Source organism: Bufo bufo, chromosome 2, assembly GCF_905171765.1.
Source record: "Bufo bufo chromosome 2, aBufBuf1.1, whole genome shotgun sequence".
Lineage (NCBI taxonomy): Eukaryota > Metazoa > Chordata > Amphibia > Anura > Bufonidae > Bufo > Bufo bufo.
The window spans coordinates 466,205,486-466,221,270 of record NC_053390.1 but is presented as its reverse complement, the minus strand read 5'-3'; the positions used below and the strand labels follow the sequence as shown (position 1 = coordinate 466,221,270).

The window sequence follows — 15,785 nt, the reverse complement described above, 5'->3', positions numbered from 1 at the left end:
CTGTGAAAGATGCCCTTTACTTGTAGACCATCCCCAGCTCCTTTGGACAACCGCTTTAAGGCCTCATGCACACGACCGTGGTGTGTTTTGCAGTCCCCAAATCGCGGATCCGCAAAACACGGATGGCGTCCATGCGCATTCCGCAATTTGCGGAATGGCACGGACAGCCATCAATATAAATGCCTATTCTTGTCCGCAAAGCGCAGACAAGAATAGGACATGTTATATTTTTTTAGTGGGGCCACGGAACGGAGCAACGGATGCGGACAGCACACGGAGTGCTGTCCTCATCTTTTGCAGCCCCATTGAAGTGAATGGGTCCGCACCTGAGCTGCAAAAACTGCGGCTCAGATGCGGACCCGAAAAACGGTCGTGTGCATGAGGCCTAAGTGTTCAATCTCTCTGCAGCACTACCAGATCGGAAATTCTGTATTATTGTGTACTGTCAGTGTAATACAGGACAGGTCAGGTCCACCAGAATGAGAAACACTACAGGTGAAACTCGAAAATTTCGAATATTGTGCAAAGTTCATTTATTTCAGTAATGCAACTTAAAAAGTGAAACATATGAGAGAGAGTCATTACATGCAAAGCGAGATATTTCAAGCCTTTGTTATAATTTAGACGATTATGGCTTATAGCTTATGAAACCCCAAAGTCAGAATCTCAGGTACCCTTTGCTCAGGGGATATTGATTAATTAGCTGACTAGAGTGCGACACTGAGCCTAGATTACTGAACTAGGGTTGTTGCGGGTATCGAAATTTCGATACCCAATCGATACTTTTGTCCCGGTATCGATACGATACCGGGATTTCCGTTTTTTCGATACTGGGCTGCGCTTCTGCGCAGTCTAGTATCTCTGAACATGAGCGCGCTGCTATCGGCGCGCTCATGTTCTCTCTCAGCAGCACGGGGAGAAGGAAGCTGTCCTCCCTCCCCCTGTGCTGCTGCCGCTGCCACCAATGAGAAGAGAGGGGCGGAGGAGGGGCGGCAATGAGAAGAGAGGGGCGGAGTAGGGGCGGCAATGAGAAGAGAGGGGGTGGAGGAGGGGCGGCAATGAGAAGAGAGGGGGTGGAGGAGGGGCGGCAATGAGAAGAGAGGGGCGGAGGAGGGGCGGGCGCACTGCGCCACCAATGATAGGATTACTATCGGAGCGATGGGAGGAGACATCAGCTTCACTAGTGGGCGTTCCTTTTCCCTGCGCTGCGATTGGACAGCGCTACAGCCAGGGAGAAGGAACGCCCACTAGTGAAGCTGATGTCTCCTCCCATCGCTCCGATAGTAATCAGCAGCATGTGGAGCAGGAGAGGAGACAGTAATGGGGCACTGCGGGCGAACGGAGCGGCGCCCAGGACTAAATGGTGAGTGCTGAGACATCGCTGGGCGCCGCTCTGTGTGGCCTAATAGTGAAAGTCTGGACTCATATACAGTAGTCAGTCTTTACACATACAGGAGGCGGGTGCCGGCAGCAGAATCGCATTGCCGGCACCCTGCCCCTGACAGGGAGCTGCGATCAGCGGCAGTTAACTGCCGCTGATCTGCTAGTACCCGCCTCCTGTATAAAGGGGTAAAATCATTGGTGGTGCAGTGTGCCCCCCCCCTCAATCCCCCCATCCCATTAAAATCATTGGTGGCACAGTGCGCCGGCCCCTCTCAACCCTCCAGTATTAAAATCATTGGTGGCAGTGGCCACAGGGACCTCTCCACTCCCCCTCATTGGTGGTGCAGTGGCAGCTTCTGATCGGAGCCCCAGCTGTGTAAGCCTGGGGCTCCGATCGGTTACCATGGCAGCCAGGACGCTACAGAAGACCTGGTTGCCATGGTAACATCCCTGATGCTGTGTGCACAAAGCACAGAGCAGCAGGGACAGTGTGGAGTCCTATTCACCCTGATAGAGATCTATCAGGGTGAATAGGAAAAGGGATGAAAGATCCCAGGTTCTAGCCCCTAAGGGGGGAAATAGTTATTAAATAAAAAGTGAAAAAAAAAAAAACACTAAAATATGAAGTATAAATCACCCCCCTTTTCCCAATTTCACATATAAAATATATAAATAAACATATTACATCGCCACGTCAGAAAAGTCCAAACTATTAAAATATAAAAAAAAAATCTAGGTGGTGAATGCCGGAACAGAAAAAATAAAATAAAAACTGCGCGATTCGCCATTTTTAAAAATGAGGAATGCACGTGGCTTTTTTTGTTTATTTTTTTCGCGTGGTATCGAATGGTATCGAGTATCGCAATACTTTTTCATGGTATCGAAACCGAATCAAAAATTTGGTATCGCAACAACTCTATACTGAACATTTCACAAAACTTTAATTTTAAGCTGCATTAATGCAATTCCATTACTGAAATAAATGGACTTTTGCACGCTATTATAATTTTTCGAGTTTCACCTGTATTTGTAGCTGCTCCTCCCTCAGACGGAAATCCTGAAGAGCAGCCTCTAAATTAACTCAGAATTTCCTATGATTTTCTCAACTAGAGGGCCCTTTAAGAGAAAAGTATATTGGAACTGCCTAACAGTTATAGCCCTTGTTGACTGCAGCAACCAAATTCAGTATAAACTTTAAAGGGGTCTTCCAAGATTTTTATACTGATCAGCATCTGATCGGTGGGGGTCCGACTCCCGCCCATCAACTGTTTGAGAAAGCACTGGTGGTCCCGTGAGCACTGCAGCTTTCCCTAGGCCAAGTGACATCACGTTCATCGGTCACATGGCCTAGGAGCAACTCAACCCCATATAAGTGAATGGGACTGAGTGAGATACCAAGCACAGCCACAATACAATGTATAGTATAAAACTGCAAGATGACAGCGACACTTACCGGCCTTCTCAAACAGCTGATTGGCGGAGGTCCTGGATCCCTACAGATACTGATGACCTACCCAGAGCACAGGCATTACCATAAAAATCTTGGAAAATCCTTTCAATTGTTTTCCATTTTTACAAATGAAGAAATGAGAGCACTGCTTTGTAAGGCTAACTTTAGTGTCGGACAGTTTTGACAAATGAGATCCAATGCTTTTTTTTGCCTTGACTTAACTATTGACGTTTTCTAATGTTTTCTATTTAGGGAGCTACTTACCCATTTCCTTGTCTAGCAAGATGATACACAATTGTTGCAGAAGTTACAGTTTTTCCAGTCCCAGGCGGCCCCTGAATGAGACTTAGAGGTCGTTGAAGAACGGTCTTCACTGCGTAAACCTAGCATATCCAGGAAGTGTAAACGTTAATGGGATCAAATAAAACAAGGTAATGATTCATAAGAACTTTATATGATAAATGACATTGCTGGAAAGGTGGGCTGAAAGTTTTCCCATGACTTAAAAATGAAGGTCTATGCTTAGGATATGAAAGATCATCACATTCACAGCCAGTACCAGACATTGTGCCCTGATTGGGACTGACCATCAATTTCAAACGTCTTTAGAGAATCTCAGAACTTAAGCCATTTCTGAGTCAATGTGGAACACAATTTTATTTTTTTATTTGATCAGCAATGCCATTGGATAAAACTGCAGTTATCCGCCAGACAGAGGGAAATCTCTATATATACACATGATACAAAGAGCTTCATGGAAAATCTGTCACCTCTATGGACATACCCGTTTTATTAACGACTTGCATTTCTATGTAAAAATCCTGGCACAGCTATTCTTATGACTATGGTGTACCATTCATCTGTTATTCCTACCAAAAGTTAATGAACAAATGGCCAACAGTGTGCAATAGGTCCACCTGGGCTTTAGCAGCTGGGGCTGTGTCCCTGTACAGTCTGACATTGCGACAATGATTGAACAGTGTCTGACTGTGCAGGGACACGCCCAACAGGCAATGTATCCATAAGCTTCTAACAGGAATAGCAAAGGAACAGCACAGTCATAATAAATGCTCCAGAATGGTAATTTAATGTGGAATACAAGTATTTACTAAAACCAACATGTCATGAGTGATTTTTTTTTTTTTTCCAAAGTAAATGTGTCATCAGGAAATTACATTTTGTTTAAAAGCAAGTTAAACATTTTGTAAGAATTTTTTGGTTAGGTTATTTTTCATTTTCATGTCACAATATGCATTACCAAAATAAAAGGGGGCAAAATATGGCACAATTTGGTGCATCTGAACTTAGCCCAACTGGGACTCACCAGTAAAGGGGCATGTCTAACGTATCTATGACCCTGGCAGCTAGTGTAAAACACATTCTCCAAATGCTGTTAACAGCTCTGGCAAGATTGCTGCCCCATAACATGGACAAAAGATGAAAATAAAATAAATTTCTACAGGTTATGTCAGAAAATAGCAGAATAGAAAAAAAAAATAGTTTTCACTATTTGGTTTTAATTGGTAACAGAAAATATGGACGATATAGGTTGGCAACATGTACAAAACTGCCCAACCTAAAATATCCTGAGAACAGTTGGTCAATTTTCTTCACTTACCTGTGAATGGTTGAGATCTGGAAGTCCCTGTGCAGTGAACCTCTTGGGAAGCTGACATTTTATAATTACATCTTCCACCTCATGACCCAGAAGTTTGTGATAAATGTAACCAGAAACTGAAGTCTCATCTACTGCAAAAGTTTTCAACGCACTCTGCATCCTACATAAAAGTAAATCAAAAACAAACTCAGAAGAAACAAGGGGAACGTGCTTCAATTCTGTGTACAAAGTAGAAGAGAACATTTCATTTTACAGGAACTTCGGATGTACTTTGTCTGCAGAGAATACATCTATGATATCAAATACTGAAGTGTGAGATAAGGCTACTTTCACACTCGCGTTTGGTGCGGATCTGTCATGGATCTGCACAGACAGATCCGTTCAGATAATACAACCGTCTGCATCCGTTCAGAACGGATTGGTTTGTATCATCTTTAACATAGCCAAGACGGATCCGTCTAGAAAACCATTGAAAGTCAATAGGGGACGGATCAGTTTTCTATTGTGCCAAATTGTGTCAGCGAAAAACGGATCCGTCCCCATTGACTTATATTGTGTGTCAGGACGAATAGGTTTGCCTCCGCATCGTCAGGTGAAAACCAAAACACTGCAAGCAGCGTATTGGTGTCCGCCTCCAGAGCGGAATGGAGGCGGAACGGAGGCAAACTGATGCATTCTGAACGGATCCTTATCCATTCAGAGTCCAAACTGATCCGTTTTGGTCCACTGGTGAGAGCCCTGAAACGAATCTCACAAACGGAAACCAAAACGCAAGTGTGAAAGTAGCCTAAGTTATTAATAGGAGATGCATCTCTACAGCCCTCACAGGACTTTTCATATTTCGATTTCACAGTTTAGCAAGGCATTGGCTTTAGGATTCAAGAGTACTGGAGAGGTATGCTATACATTTTCAATGTATTTTTAACCCTGCTTACAACTTGCACTTCCAGATAGTTTTGTGAGATGTCTATGGTAAATTACATACCGATCAAATGATGTTGACTTCCATACAAAATCCACTTGGAAATTGTGAGTAACTTCCACCGGAGCACCGACGCTGCTTCTCAGCTCTATGGCAATTTCATCACCATAGTCTAAAAAGTTCTGTTAAGTCTTATAACAGCTTTAGCAAGATGTTTTAGACGCAACACCCAAAGTAGACTAGACAAGATCCACTTAGGAATTCATATAGATAATAAAGTGAATGAGGGGACAAAAACATGTGGAATGAAAGCCACACCAAGGAGTTTACTTACTTTACACAAGTATCAAAGGAGCACACCCTAGAATTGTACAGACCACAAACTACTACAACATGTAAATGGGGGTTTGGGCAAATTTATAAAGCATTTTGCCTTATTTTTATAGCACTTAAGAATAGACAATTAAGGCACAGAGCAGGTTTGTGGTATAAATGCATTTTTTCTCGCCTCTGATCAAAAGTTGAAATAAAAGTGGTTGAGGTTTTCAGATATACCAGGTTTAAAAGGCACATTCAATGATGGCTATGGAAGGATACTGTCAGGGACCTTAATCACATGTCCAATTCCTTTCCACAAAGGTGCAAGGTCACCTTTGTATCTCAAGCATATTTCGTCTCCTTGCATTAAACGCATATCTGAAAGATAAAAATAAATAAAAAAGAAATGAATATTTTGATATAGTTGTGAAACAAGAAAACAACCAGGATATTAGAAAAAGGGGCCTGGAAGCAGACAACCTTAAGGCTATGTCTACATGACGACATTTGTCACGCGACATTTTGTTGCACTAATGTCGCCCGACAATTTTTATAATGGCAGGCTATAGTGTCGCGCTGTGACTGCGACGCAACAGTCACAGAAAATCCATTTGAGATCACCACAGACTGCCATTATAAAAATTGTCACGCGACATTAGTGCAACAAAATGTTGCACTACAAATGTTGCAGTGTAGTTGTGCCCTGTCACGCGACAAATGTTGTCGTGTAGACCTAGCCAAATGCTCCTAACCTGCACTTCATTTAAAAAGAAAAAAACCTCACCTGTGCCAGCTCCACTTATGCTGTCCCAGAAAAGTCAAGGCCCCGTGACCACTGTGGCTCATTATACTTTAAAATTACAGATGTCATTCAACCCTTTTGGTTTTAATGTTTCCATTTTTGTAATCCATCTAGTTTCATGTTGCAGCAATTAATTCTTATTATTTTCTGGAGTAAATCCAGGTTTAATGTATTCTAGTATTGCCCATTTAATATAAATGGAATGAAATAAAATGGGCAATACTAGAATACATTAAACCTGGATTTACTCCAGAAAATAATAAGAATAAATTGCTGCAACTAGAAGGATTACAAAAGCCGGAATTAGACTTACCGGTAATTCATTTTCCACGAATCCACCATGATGGCCCAGAGAGATTGACCCCTGACCTCTGTAGGGGCAGGAACAGAGATAGGTTTAAAAGGACCCCTCCCACCACCATTCACCAGTGAGTTCCAGATTATAGTGCTACAACCACCGGTTACGAGTGAAACAACTCCAAGTGTTTTTTTTTGTGTTTTTTTTCCTTGGTATTAACTCATACCAAGTCATTGGAAAAAAAAAAATTTCCTTTTATATATATATATATAGGGCGGGATATCATGCCGTCATGGTGGATTCGTGGAAAATGAATTACCGGTAAGTCTAATTCCGGCTTTCCACTTCACCACCATGATGGCCCAGAGAGACATAACAGATTATATACGTCTTAGGGTGGGGCAACGGCCTGTAGGACCTTGCGACCAAATGCGAGGTCGGAAGACCTGGATAAGTCAAGCCTATAATGTTTAATGAAGGTGTTTACATTAGACCAAGTTGCAGCCCGGCATATTTGATCTAGGGAAGCGCCTGCCCTTTCAGCGAAAGAGGCAGATATAGCTCTTGTGGAGTGAGCCCGGATGACTTCTGGACAATTGATGCCCTCGATCTTGTAACAGTCTGTAATAGTCTGTTTTACCCATCGGGCAATGGTAGATCTGGAAGCTGCCTTCCCCTTATTTTTACCACAGAAGAGCACTAGTAAGTTGTCCACCTTCCTCAGGTCTCTAGTGACCTCTAGGTATTTTAGTACTGTTTGTTTGACGTCCAGGGTATGGAAACGTTCCTCTCCAGGATTTTTAGGATTCACACAAAAGGAGGGAAGAATGATCTCCTGGTTTCTATGGAAGTCTGTTACTACCTTTGGCAAAAATGTCGGGTCTAACCTCAAGGTAATACGATCCTCCTGTATTGTGAGATATAGTTGTCTTATTGACAATGCCTGGATCTCACTCAGTCTTTTTGCCGATGTTATGGCTATAAGAAAAGCCACCTTCTGAGAAAGATTCTTCAAGGAACATGCGTCCACGGGTTCGTAGGGTGGACCTGTGAGTCCTCTAAGGACAATGTTTAAGTTCCAGGTAGGCACCTTTGATCTGAGAGATGGTCTTAGTCTGGCTGCGGACCTCAGGAATCTTTGGATCCATCTATGGCTGGCTAATTCGGAATCGAAATAGGCACTAAGCGCTGAGACCTGGACTCTCAGGGTGGAAGGACTTAACCCTAACTCTAGTCCCTTTTGAAGGAAATCCAGAATTTTCTGTATATTTGGTCTGGTTTGGTCTGGTTTGGTCTGGGGCCTCGTCGCCTGACCAGGTGCAGAATCTTTTCCAGATCTTAAAATAAATGGCGTTAGTCACCTTTTTTCTGCTGGCCTTCAAGGTAGATATAACACCCTCAGAGAGACCTCTCTGTCTCAGGAGGTTGGACTCAGGATCCAGGCTGAGAGTTTGAAGATTTCCGGATGAGGATGGAGAACCGGCCCCTGGATCAGGATATCTTTTCTCCTTGGGAGAATAAATGCTTCCTGTGGGGAGAGCTTGGTTAGAATCGAGAACCAGCTTCTCTTGGGCCAGTACGGGGTGACCAGGATAACTCTGGCTCTGTCCCTGATTTTTTGTAGAACCCTTGGGATTAATAGGAACGGGGGGAAGGCATATGCAAGGTCCCAGTGCAGGGAGAAAGCGTCGATCGCTAGGGGCCTGTCCCTTGGGTTTAGGGAGCAAAAGGTTGATACCTTTGTGTTTATCCTTGTAGCGAAGAGATCTACCACTGGAAGGCCCCATCTCTGGACAATCAGATTGAAGATCTCGATGTTTAAGGACCATTCTCCCTGGTCTATGGTAGTCCTGCTGAGGAAGTCCGCCGCACAGTTTAGGCTTCCTTTTAAATGAACTGCCGATATTGATCTTACATTTTTTTCCCCCCAGAGGAAGATTTTTCTGGACAGACCTTCCAGTTTTTGAGACCGTGTGCCCCCCTGATGCTTGAGGTAGGACACGGTCGTTACATTGTCTGAATAGACCTTTATATGTTGGTTCCTTAGTTTTGGAGCGGCTGCTCGTATTGTTTCCCAAACTGCCCTGAGCTCCCTGTAGTTGGAGGACTGAGCTGCGATTTTCAGAGGCCAGTCTCCCTGGTAAAGTTCGGAGTAGATTTTTGCTCCCCACCCTTCACTGGGAGAGAAGAAAAATTTTCTAGAGTCCTCTACGATCTCGCCTTCAGATAGGGGGTCGTCGTCCTCTTTTCTAGAGGATGAGGCATCGTCTTCTAAATCCTCGGAGTCAGAGGGAATGTCCGCCCCCCTGGGTCTTTTAGGTGGGCGAATCCCCCTGGTATCCTCACGGAGGGAGGCCAGTGAGGACCTAACCTCCTCCTGAATCATGGATCTAAACTCCTGCATAATTGAGGGCTGTTAGTCTCTCACTATTTTAGAAATGCAATGCTTGCAAAGCTTTTTAGTATAGTCCTCAGGAAGCCTGACGGAGCACTGGATGCATTTGGCGGTCCTTTTTCCTTTTTTTAAAGTAAGTTTGGCCTAAAGTGAGAGAGGCAGCCCATTAAATTTATGTCAGTCTAGTATAGGAGCATAATTTGATGCAGTATACCAGCAGACACACCAGGGGGAGGGGAACAGCGGTTAACTCTAAGACACACATCTCCCCCCCCCCCCCCCTGCCACCTGTGAAGCTGCCGACTTGCCCAGGTGGGCTACTCACGCAGGGGCACTCGGGAGCGGTCTGCTCCTGCTGCTGCTGTGGCTCCTTCTCCTGGTCCGACATGTTTCGGTCGGAGCACGATTGCAGAGAGCGCAACGGGAAGGTGCTTGTTAGCATTTTTTATAGGAGCTCCGTCTACTTCCGGGTTCCGTCCGGCGGCCCGGAAGTGACGTCAGACGCGCGCGACAGCGCAAAGCGTCTTTCCGGTCGGCTACCTCCCAGGAGGCAGGCGACTCAGCGGCAGCTCAGGGCAGGCTTCCCACAACAGGGAGCGTGACCCTGGCGTCTCCCTGTCAGCTTAAGAACAAAGTCCGCCGGAGAGCAGGGGACGCATCTCTGGGTGAAAGGACCCGCAAGGGAGGCAAGAAACACCACCGATGCGGTCACCCAGGTACTTAAAAATAATAAAACGAGGTCCACTTCTCGTCCCTGAAAGCCAGAGAGGACTTTTCTCTGTCCTGGCCGCTATAGGGGCAGGAACACACTGGTGAATGGTGGTGGGAGGGGTCCTTTTAAACCTATCTCTGTTCCTGCCCCTACAGAGGTCAGGGGTCAATCTCTCCGGGCCGTCATGGTGGTGAAGTGGAAAATGGAAACATTAAAACCAAAAGGGTTGAATGACATCTGTAATTTTAAAGTATTTTAGTGAAATGTCAATTTGTAACCAAATGAATGTTTTTAGACACGAATTGAGATTCAAGACAGACTACGCCCATGCCCTAGAATATTTAAGGCTGTTGGTTACACCTGATCTTCACGCATGAGTACGGGGGCGTGACCCCCGAAACGTCACACTTGAATGTGGTTTACAACTTGGCGAACTCTGAAAGTGGGCCTGAGAGCCATGCAACACTTTTTAACTGTGAAAAATAAAGTAAAGAAAGGACCAAGAGGTCTTCTGAAGCCTGAGTAGTATCCTTCTCATCTAACAACAAATATTCAAAATGTTATATGGCTAAATTGCATATGAAGTCCTTATCTCTGCTCTCTGACCGTATAAACAGAGAGCAGAGATGATTACTGATCATGTGGTTTAAATACGTGTTTATGACCAGTCAGTAGTTTAGAGATATGGTTTATTAGATAAACCTGCACAAAGTGAAAGTACCAGTCACAAAGCTAGAAGGTGTACATAGCCTTTAAATCTCTTATTGTCAAATATAGGAGGCCTTATTTTTTACTAGTAGTGAGAAATTAAGCAGCTGCACATACAACTTATCAGGCCACTGAATGATTAAGGTTTATCGGGCTCTGGATCACAAGATTTGCCTCTGAATACTACGATTTTCTTAAGATCTGTGCATGGGGACATAGAAATCTGAATTTCCATGTATTTTTATTTATGTCAAGCGTATACAATATTTTTCGCCCTATAAGACGCACCGGCACATAAGACGCACCTAGGTTTTTGAGGAGGAAAAGAAGAAAAAAAATGTTATGGGAGGGAGGGGGATCTGTGGGTGACACAGTTATGGGAGGGAGGGGGATCTGTGGGTGACACAGTTATGGGAGGGAGGGGGATCTGTGGGTGACACAGTTATGAGGGGGGGGGAATCTGTGGGTGACAGTTATGGGGGGGGGGGGATCTGTGGGTGACAGTTATGGGGGGGGGGGATCTGTGGGTGACAGTTATGGGGGGGGGATCTGTGGGTGACAGTTATGGGGGGGGATCTGTGGGTGACAGTTATGGGGGGGGGATCTGTGGGTGACAGTTATGGGGGGGGGGGATCTGTGGGTGACAGTTATGGGGGGGGGATCTGTGGGTGACAGTTATGGGGGGGGGATCTGTGGGTGACAGTTATGGGGGGGGGATCTGTGGGTGACAGTTATGGGGGGGGGGGATCTGTGGGTGACAGTTATGGGGGGGGGGATCTGTGGGTGACAGTTATGGGGGGGGATCTGTGTGGGGGGTGACAGTTATGGGGGGGGGGGATCTGTGGGTGACAGTTATGGGGGGGGGGGGATCTGTGGGTGACAGTTATGGGGGGGGGATCTGTGGGTGACAGTTATGGGGGGGGGATCTGTGGGTGACAGTTATGGGGGGGGGATCTGTGGGTGACAGTTATGGGGGGGGGATCTGTGGGTGACAGTTATGGGGGGGGGGGGGATCTGTGTGGGGGTGACAGTTATGGGGGGGGGGATCTGTGGGTGACAGTTATGGGGGGGGGGATCTGTGGGTGACAGTTATTGGGGGGGGGGATCTGTGTGGGGGTGACAGTTATGGGGGGGGGGGGATCTGTGGGTGACAGTTATGGGGGGGGGGGATCTGTGGGTGACAGTTATGGGGGGGGGGATCTGTGGGTGACAGTTATGGGGGGGGGGGATCTGTGGGTGACAGTTATGGGGGGGGGGGATCTGTGGGTGACAGTTATGGGGGGGGATCTGTGTGGGGGTGACAGTTATGGGGGGGGGGGGTCTGTGGGTGACAGTTATGGGGGGGGATCTGTGTGGGGGTGACAGTTATGGGGGGGGGGGATCTGTGGGTGACAGTTATGGGGGGGATCTGTGGGTGACAGTTATGGGGGGGGATCTGTGGGTGACAGTTATGGGGGGGGGGGATCTGTGGGTGACAGTTATGGGGGGGGGGGGGTCTGTGGGTGACAGTTATGGGGGGGTCTGTGGGTGACAGTTATGGGGGGGGGATCTGTGGGTGACAGTTATGGGTGGGGGATCTGTGGGTGACAGTTATGGGGGGGGGGGGATGTGTGGGTGACAGTTATGGGGGGGGGATGTGTGGGTGACAGTTATTGGGGGGGGGGGGGATCTGTGGGTGACAGTTATGGGGGGGGGGGGATCTGTGGGTGACACATATATAGCATCTTATGCTATGTGTCATCCACAGATACCCCCCATAATAGTGTCCCTGCGGTGTGAATGACCCCCAATACAGGGGGTGGGGGTCGCATCTGGTTTTATAATGACAGCGGGGCCCGTGCAGTGACTGTATTCTACTACACGGGGCCCGCTCACTGTATATAATCTTATCTATAATTGTAGGCATTGTTAATATATAAAAGTTCAGGGTAATCAGCGCCTGTATACCATACTTACAAGCGCTCATAGCGGAGAGGAGGGAGCAGGCAGGCCGGGCGCTGGCAGCATGAGTCACTACATCATGCGCCCACGCCGCCTGCTTCATTCATAAAGTGGGCGGCGCAGGCACGTGACGTAGTGATTTACGCTGCCAGCGCCCATCCTGCCTCCTCCCTCCTCTCTGCTAAAAGCGCTTGTAAGTACGGTATACAGGCGCTGATTACCCTGAACTTTTATATATTAACAATGCCTACAATTATAGATATTATATACAGTGAGCGGGGCCCGTGTAGTAGAATACAGTCACTGCACGAGCCCCGCTGTCATTATAAAAGCAGATGCTGGCCCCCAGCCCCTCCTCCCTCTCAGCTGATACACCCGCGCGGCATGTCATTGAAAATTCGGAAAAATGGAGCATTCGCCCCATAAGACGCACTGCTATTTCCCCCCCCACACTTTTGGGGAGGGGGGGGGGGGAGAAGTGCGTCTTATAGGGCGAAAAAAGGAGATTTTTTGTGAAACTCACCTGTAAAATCTTTTTCTCGTCTTTTCAATTGGGGGACACAGACCATGGGTATATCTTAAGCCATTACTAGGAGGAGACACTATGCAAATAATAAAAAACAGCTCCTCCTCCACTGGCTATACCCCCATGCTCCAACAGGAGGACCTCAGTGCGTGCAAAAGCAGTAGGAAAAGGAGATCAGAAACCAAATATTAACAAAGAAAAGCAGAACCAAGGAACACCGTTAACCATAAGGTCCCAATAGAATAGAACCAACCCATCCTGCAACAGACAAGAATGGGTGGGAGCTGTGTCCCCCAATGGAAAAGATGAGAAAAAGATTTTACAGGTGAGTTTCACAAAAAATCTCCTTTTCTCGCCCATTCCATTGGGGGACACAGACCATGGGACGTCCTAGAGCAGTCCATGGGGTGCAAAGACCAGCACCTCCAGAGGGAAAACATCCAACGGTTAAAAAGGAACCTGCAATACCTTGCGCCCTAGGGCAGCATCAGCCGACGCCAAAGAGTGCAGCTGGTAGAACTTTGTAAAAAATGTATGTAAGGACGACTCGGTGGCCGCCTTACAAAAGTTGTGATATAGAGGCCCGATTGCGCCTAGCCCAGGAGGCCCCCACCGCCCTGGTGGAGTGCGCGGTAACCCCCGCTGGGGGAACCCTACCCCGGGACCGATAGGCCATGGCAATAGTCGACCAAATCCACCGAGCCACAGTGACCTTGGAGGCCGCCAGACCCTTACGAGGCCCCTCGGTAACCACTAAAAGGGAGTCCGAGCGGCGAAATGGGGCAGTAACCGACAGGTACACCCTAAAGCACGGACATCCAGAGAATGGCGAGCGCGCTCCTTGGGGTTCGCCGGAGCGGGGCAAATGGATGGCAGGACTAGGTCCTCATTAAGGTGGAAGGCGGAAACCACCTTGGGCAAAAAGGAAGGGACAGGGTCCAGTACCACCTTGTCCTTGTGGAAGACCAAAAAGGGCTCTTTAGAGGAAAGGGCAGCCAGCTCAGATACCCTCCTGATAGAGGTGATGGCCACCAAAAAGACCACCTTCCAGGTGAGAAAGCTCAGGGAAATATTCCTTAGGGGCTCAAAAGGAGCCTCCTGGAGAGAAGACAGAACCAGGTTCAGATCCCAGGGGGGCAGAGAAAGGACATACGGAAGAACCGAATGCGCCACCCCCTCCTCACCGGACCTAGCAGAGCCAGAGAGCGCTGAAAGCAAATGGCCAGAGCGGAGACCTGACCCTTCAGAGAGCTCAGGGACATTCCCATCTCAAGACCCGACTGGAGAAAGGAGAGGACCACCGGAACGGAGAAATGAAGGGGAAAAATGTTTATCTTCTCACAAAAGGCAAGAAAGGCCTTCCAGGTACAATAGTATATCCGGGAGGAAGCTGTTTTTTCTGGCTTTGATCATGGTCTTCACGACCGAGAAGCCCCTCTTCAAGATGGTGGTCTCAACAGCCACGCCGTTAAACGAAGTGGTTGTAGATTCTGGTGGAAGAGAGGTCCTTGAGACAGCAGGTCTTCCCTGAGAGGAAGAGGCCACGGAACGTCCGCCAGCATCCGAGTGACCTCCGAGAACCAGGCGCGGCGAGGCCAATCGGGAGCGATGAGGATGGTCGGAATTCCTTCTGCCGCGACCCTGCGAAGAACCTTTGGGGGTAGAGGCAGTGGTGGGAAGACAGAGGAGTGTGAAGTCTTGCCACGGAGACACCAGAGCGTCCACCCCATACGCCTCCGGATCCCGAGCTCGGGCCAGGAATGTGGGAACCTTGTTGTTGAGCCTGGACGCCATCAAGTCCACATCCGGGCGGCCCCAACGGCGACAGACATCCTCAAATACGTCCGGATGCAGAGACCACTCTCCCGGATCCACCCTGTTGCGGCTGAGAAAGTCCGCCGTCCAGTTTTCGACCCCTGGGATGTACACTGCAGACAATATTGGAACGTGAGCCTCCGCCCACTGGAGGATCCTCTTCACCTCCTGCATCACCGGCCGGCTGCGGGTTCCGCCCTGATGATTGATGTAGGCCACGGCCGTGGCATTGTCCGACTGGATCCTTACCGGGAGACCCGTTAGGAGGGGGGTCTAATGAGACAGAGCTCCAATAGGTTGATCGGAAGGCGGGCTTCCACTTCTGACCCCACCCCCTGAACAGTCCGAGCCCGGAGAACGCCGCCCCAACCCAGGAGACTGGTATCGGTGGTGACGACTGTCCAGGAGATTGGGAGGAAGGATTTCCCCGAAGTCAGATTCTGAGGGGACAGCCACCACGGGAGGTTCATGCGAACCCGAGGAGGAAGGCGGATCCAAGAGTCCAGACCCTTTGATGTTCTGTCCCAGAAAGACACGATCACCTGCTGCAGAGGCCGAGTGTGAAACTGGGCAAAGAGGACTGCCTCGAAGGAGGCCACCATAAGCCCCAGAACTGCATGCACTCCCGGATGGAGAGACACTGGGAATGCAGAAGGCGAGACACCGCTCCCGTATCCGTGAGAACTTGCAATCCGGGAGGAATACCCGGGCTGCAGTAGTGTCCATAATCATCCCCAGGAAGGTCACCCTCTGGGAAGGTTGGAGAGAGGACTTCGGGAAGTTGATCAGCCAGCCGAACTGTTGCAGAGTCTGAACAGTGATCCTGCCGCTGTCTTCGGCCTGGGGACGAGAGGGAGCCTTTATGAGAATGTCGTCCAGGTAGGGCAGCAGAGATAT

General features: G+C 48.0%; 1 protein-coding gene across 2 annotated transcripts in view; it reads right to left on the bottom strand.

Moving 5' to 3' along the window:
* UPF1 (UPF1 RNA helicase and ATPase) overlaps positions 1 to 15,785 on the bottom strand; it is a 119,377-nt gene that overhangs the window by 68,179 nt on the left and 35,413 nt on the right. For both annotated transcript variants that reach the window (XM_040417665.1, XM_040417666.1), the window contains exons 8-11: positions 5,971 to 6,069; positions 5,437 to 5,545; positions 4,452 to 4,611; positions 3,098 to 3,216 (exon numbers count right to left, since the gene is read on the bottom strand). In XM_040417665.1, the coding sequence (XP_040273599.1) occupies positions 3,098 to 3,216; positions 4,452 to 4,611; positions 5,437 to 5,545; positions 5,971 to 6,069 (487 nt within the window). The remainder of the gene's footprint in view (positions 1 to 3,097; positions 3,217 to 4,451; positions 4,612 to 5,436; positions 5,546 to 5,970; positions 6,070 to 15,785) is intronic.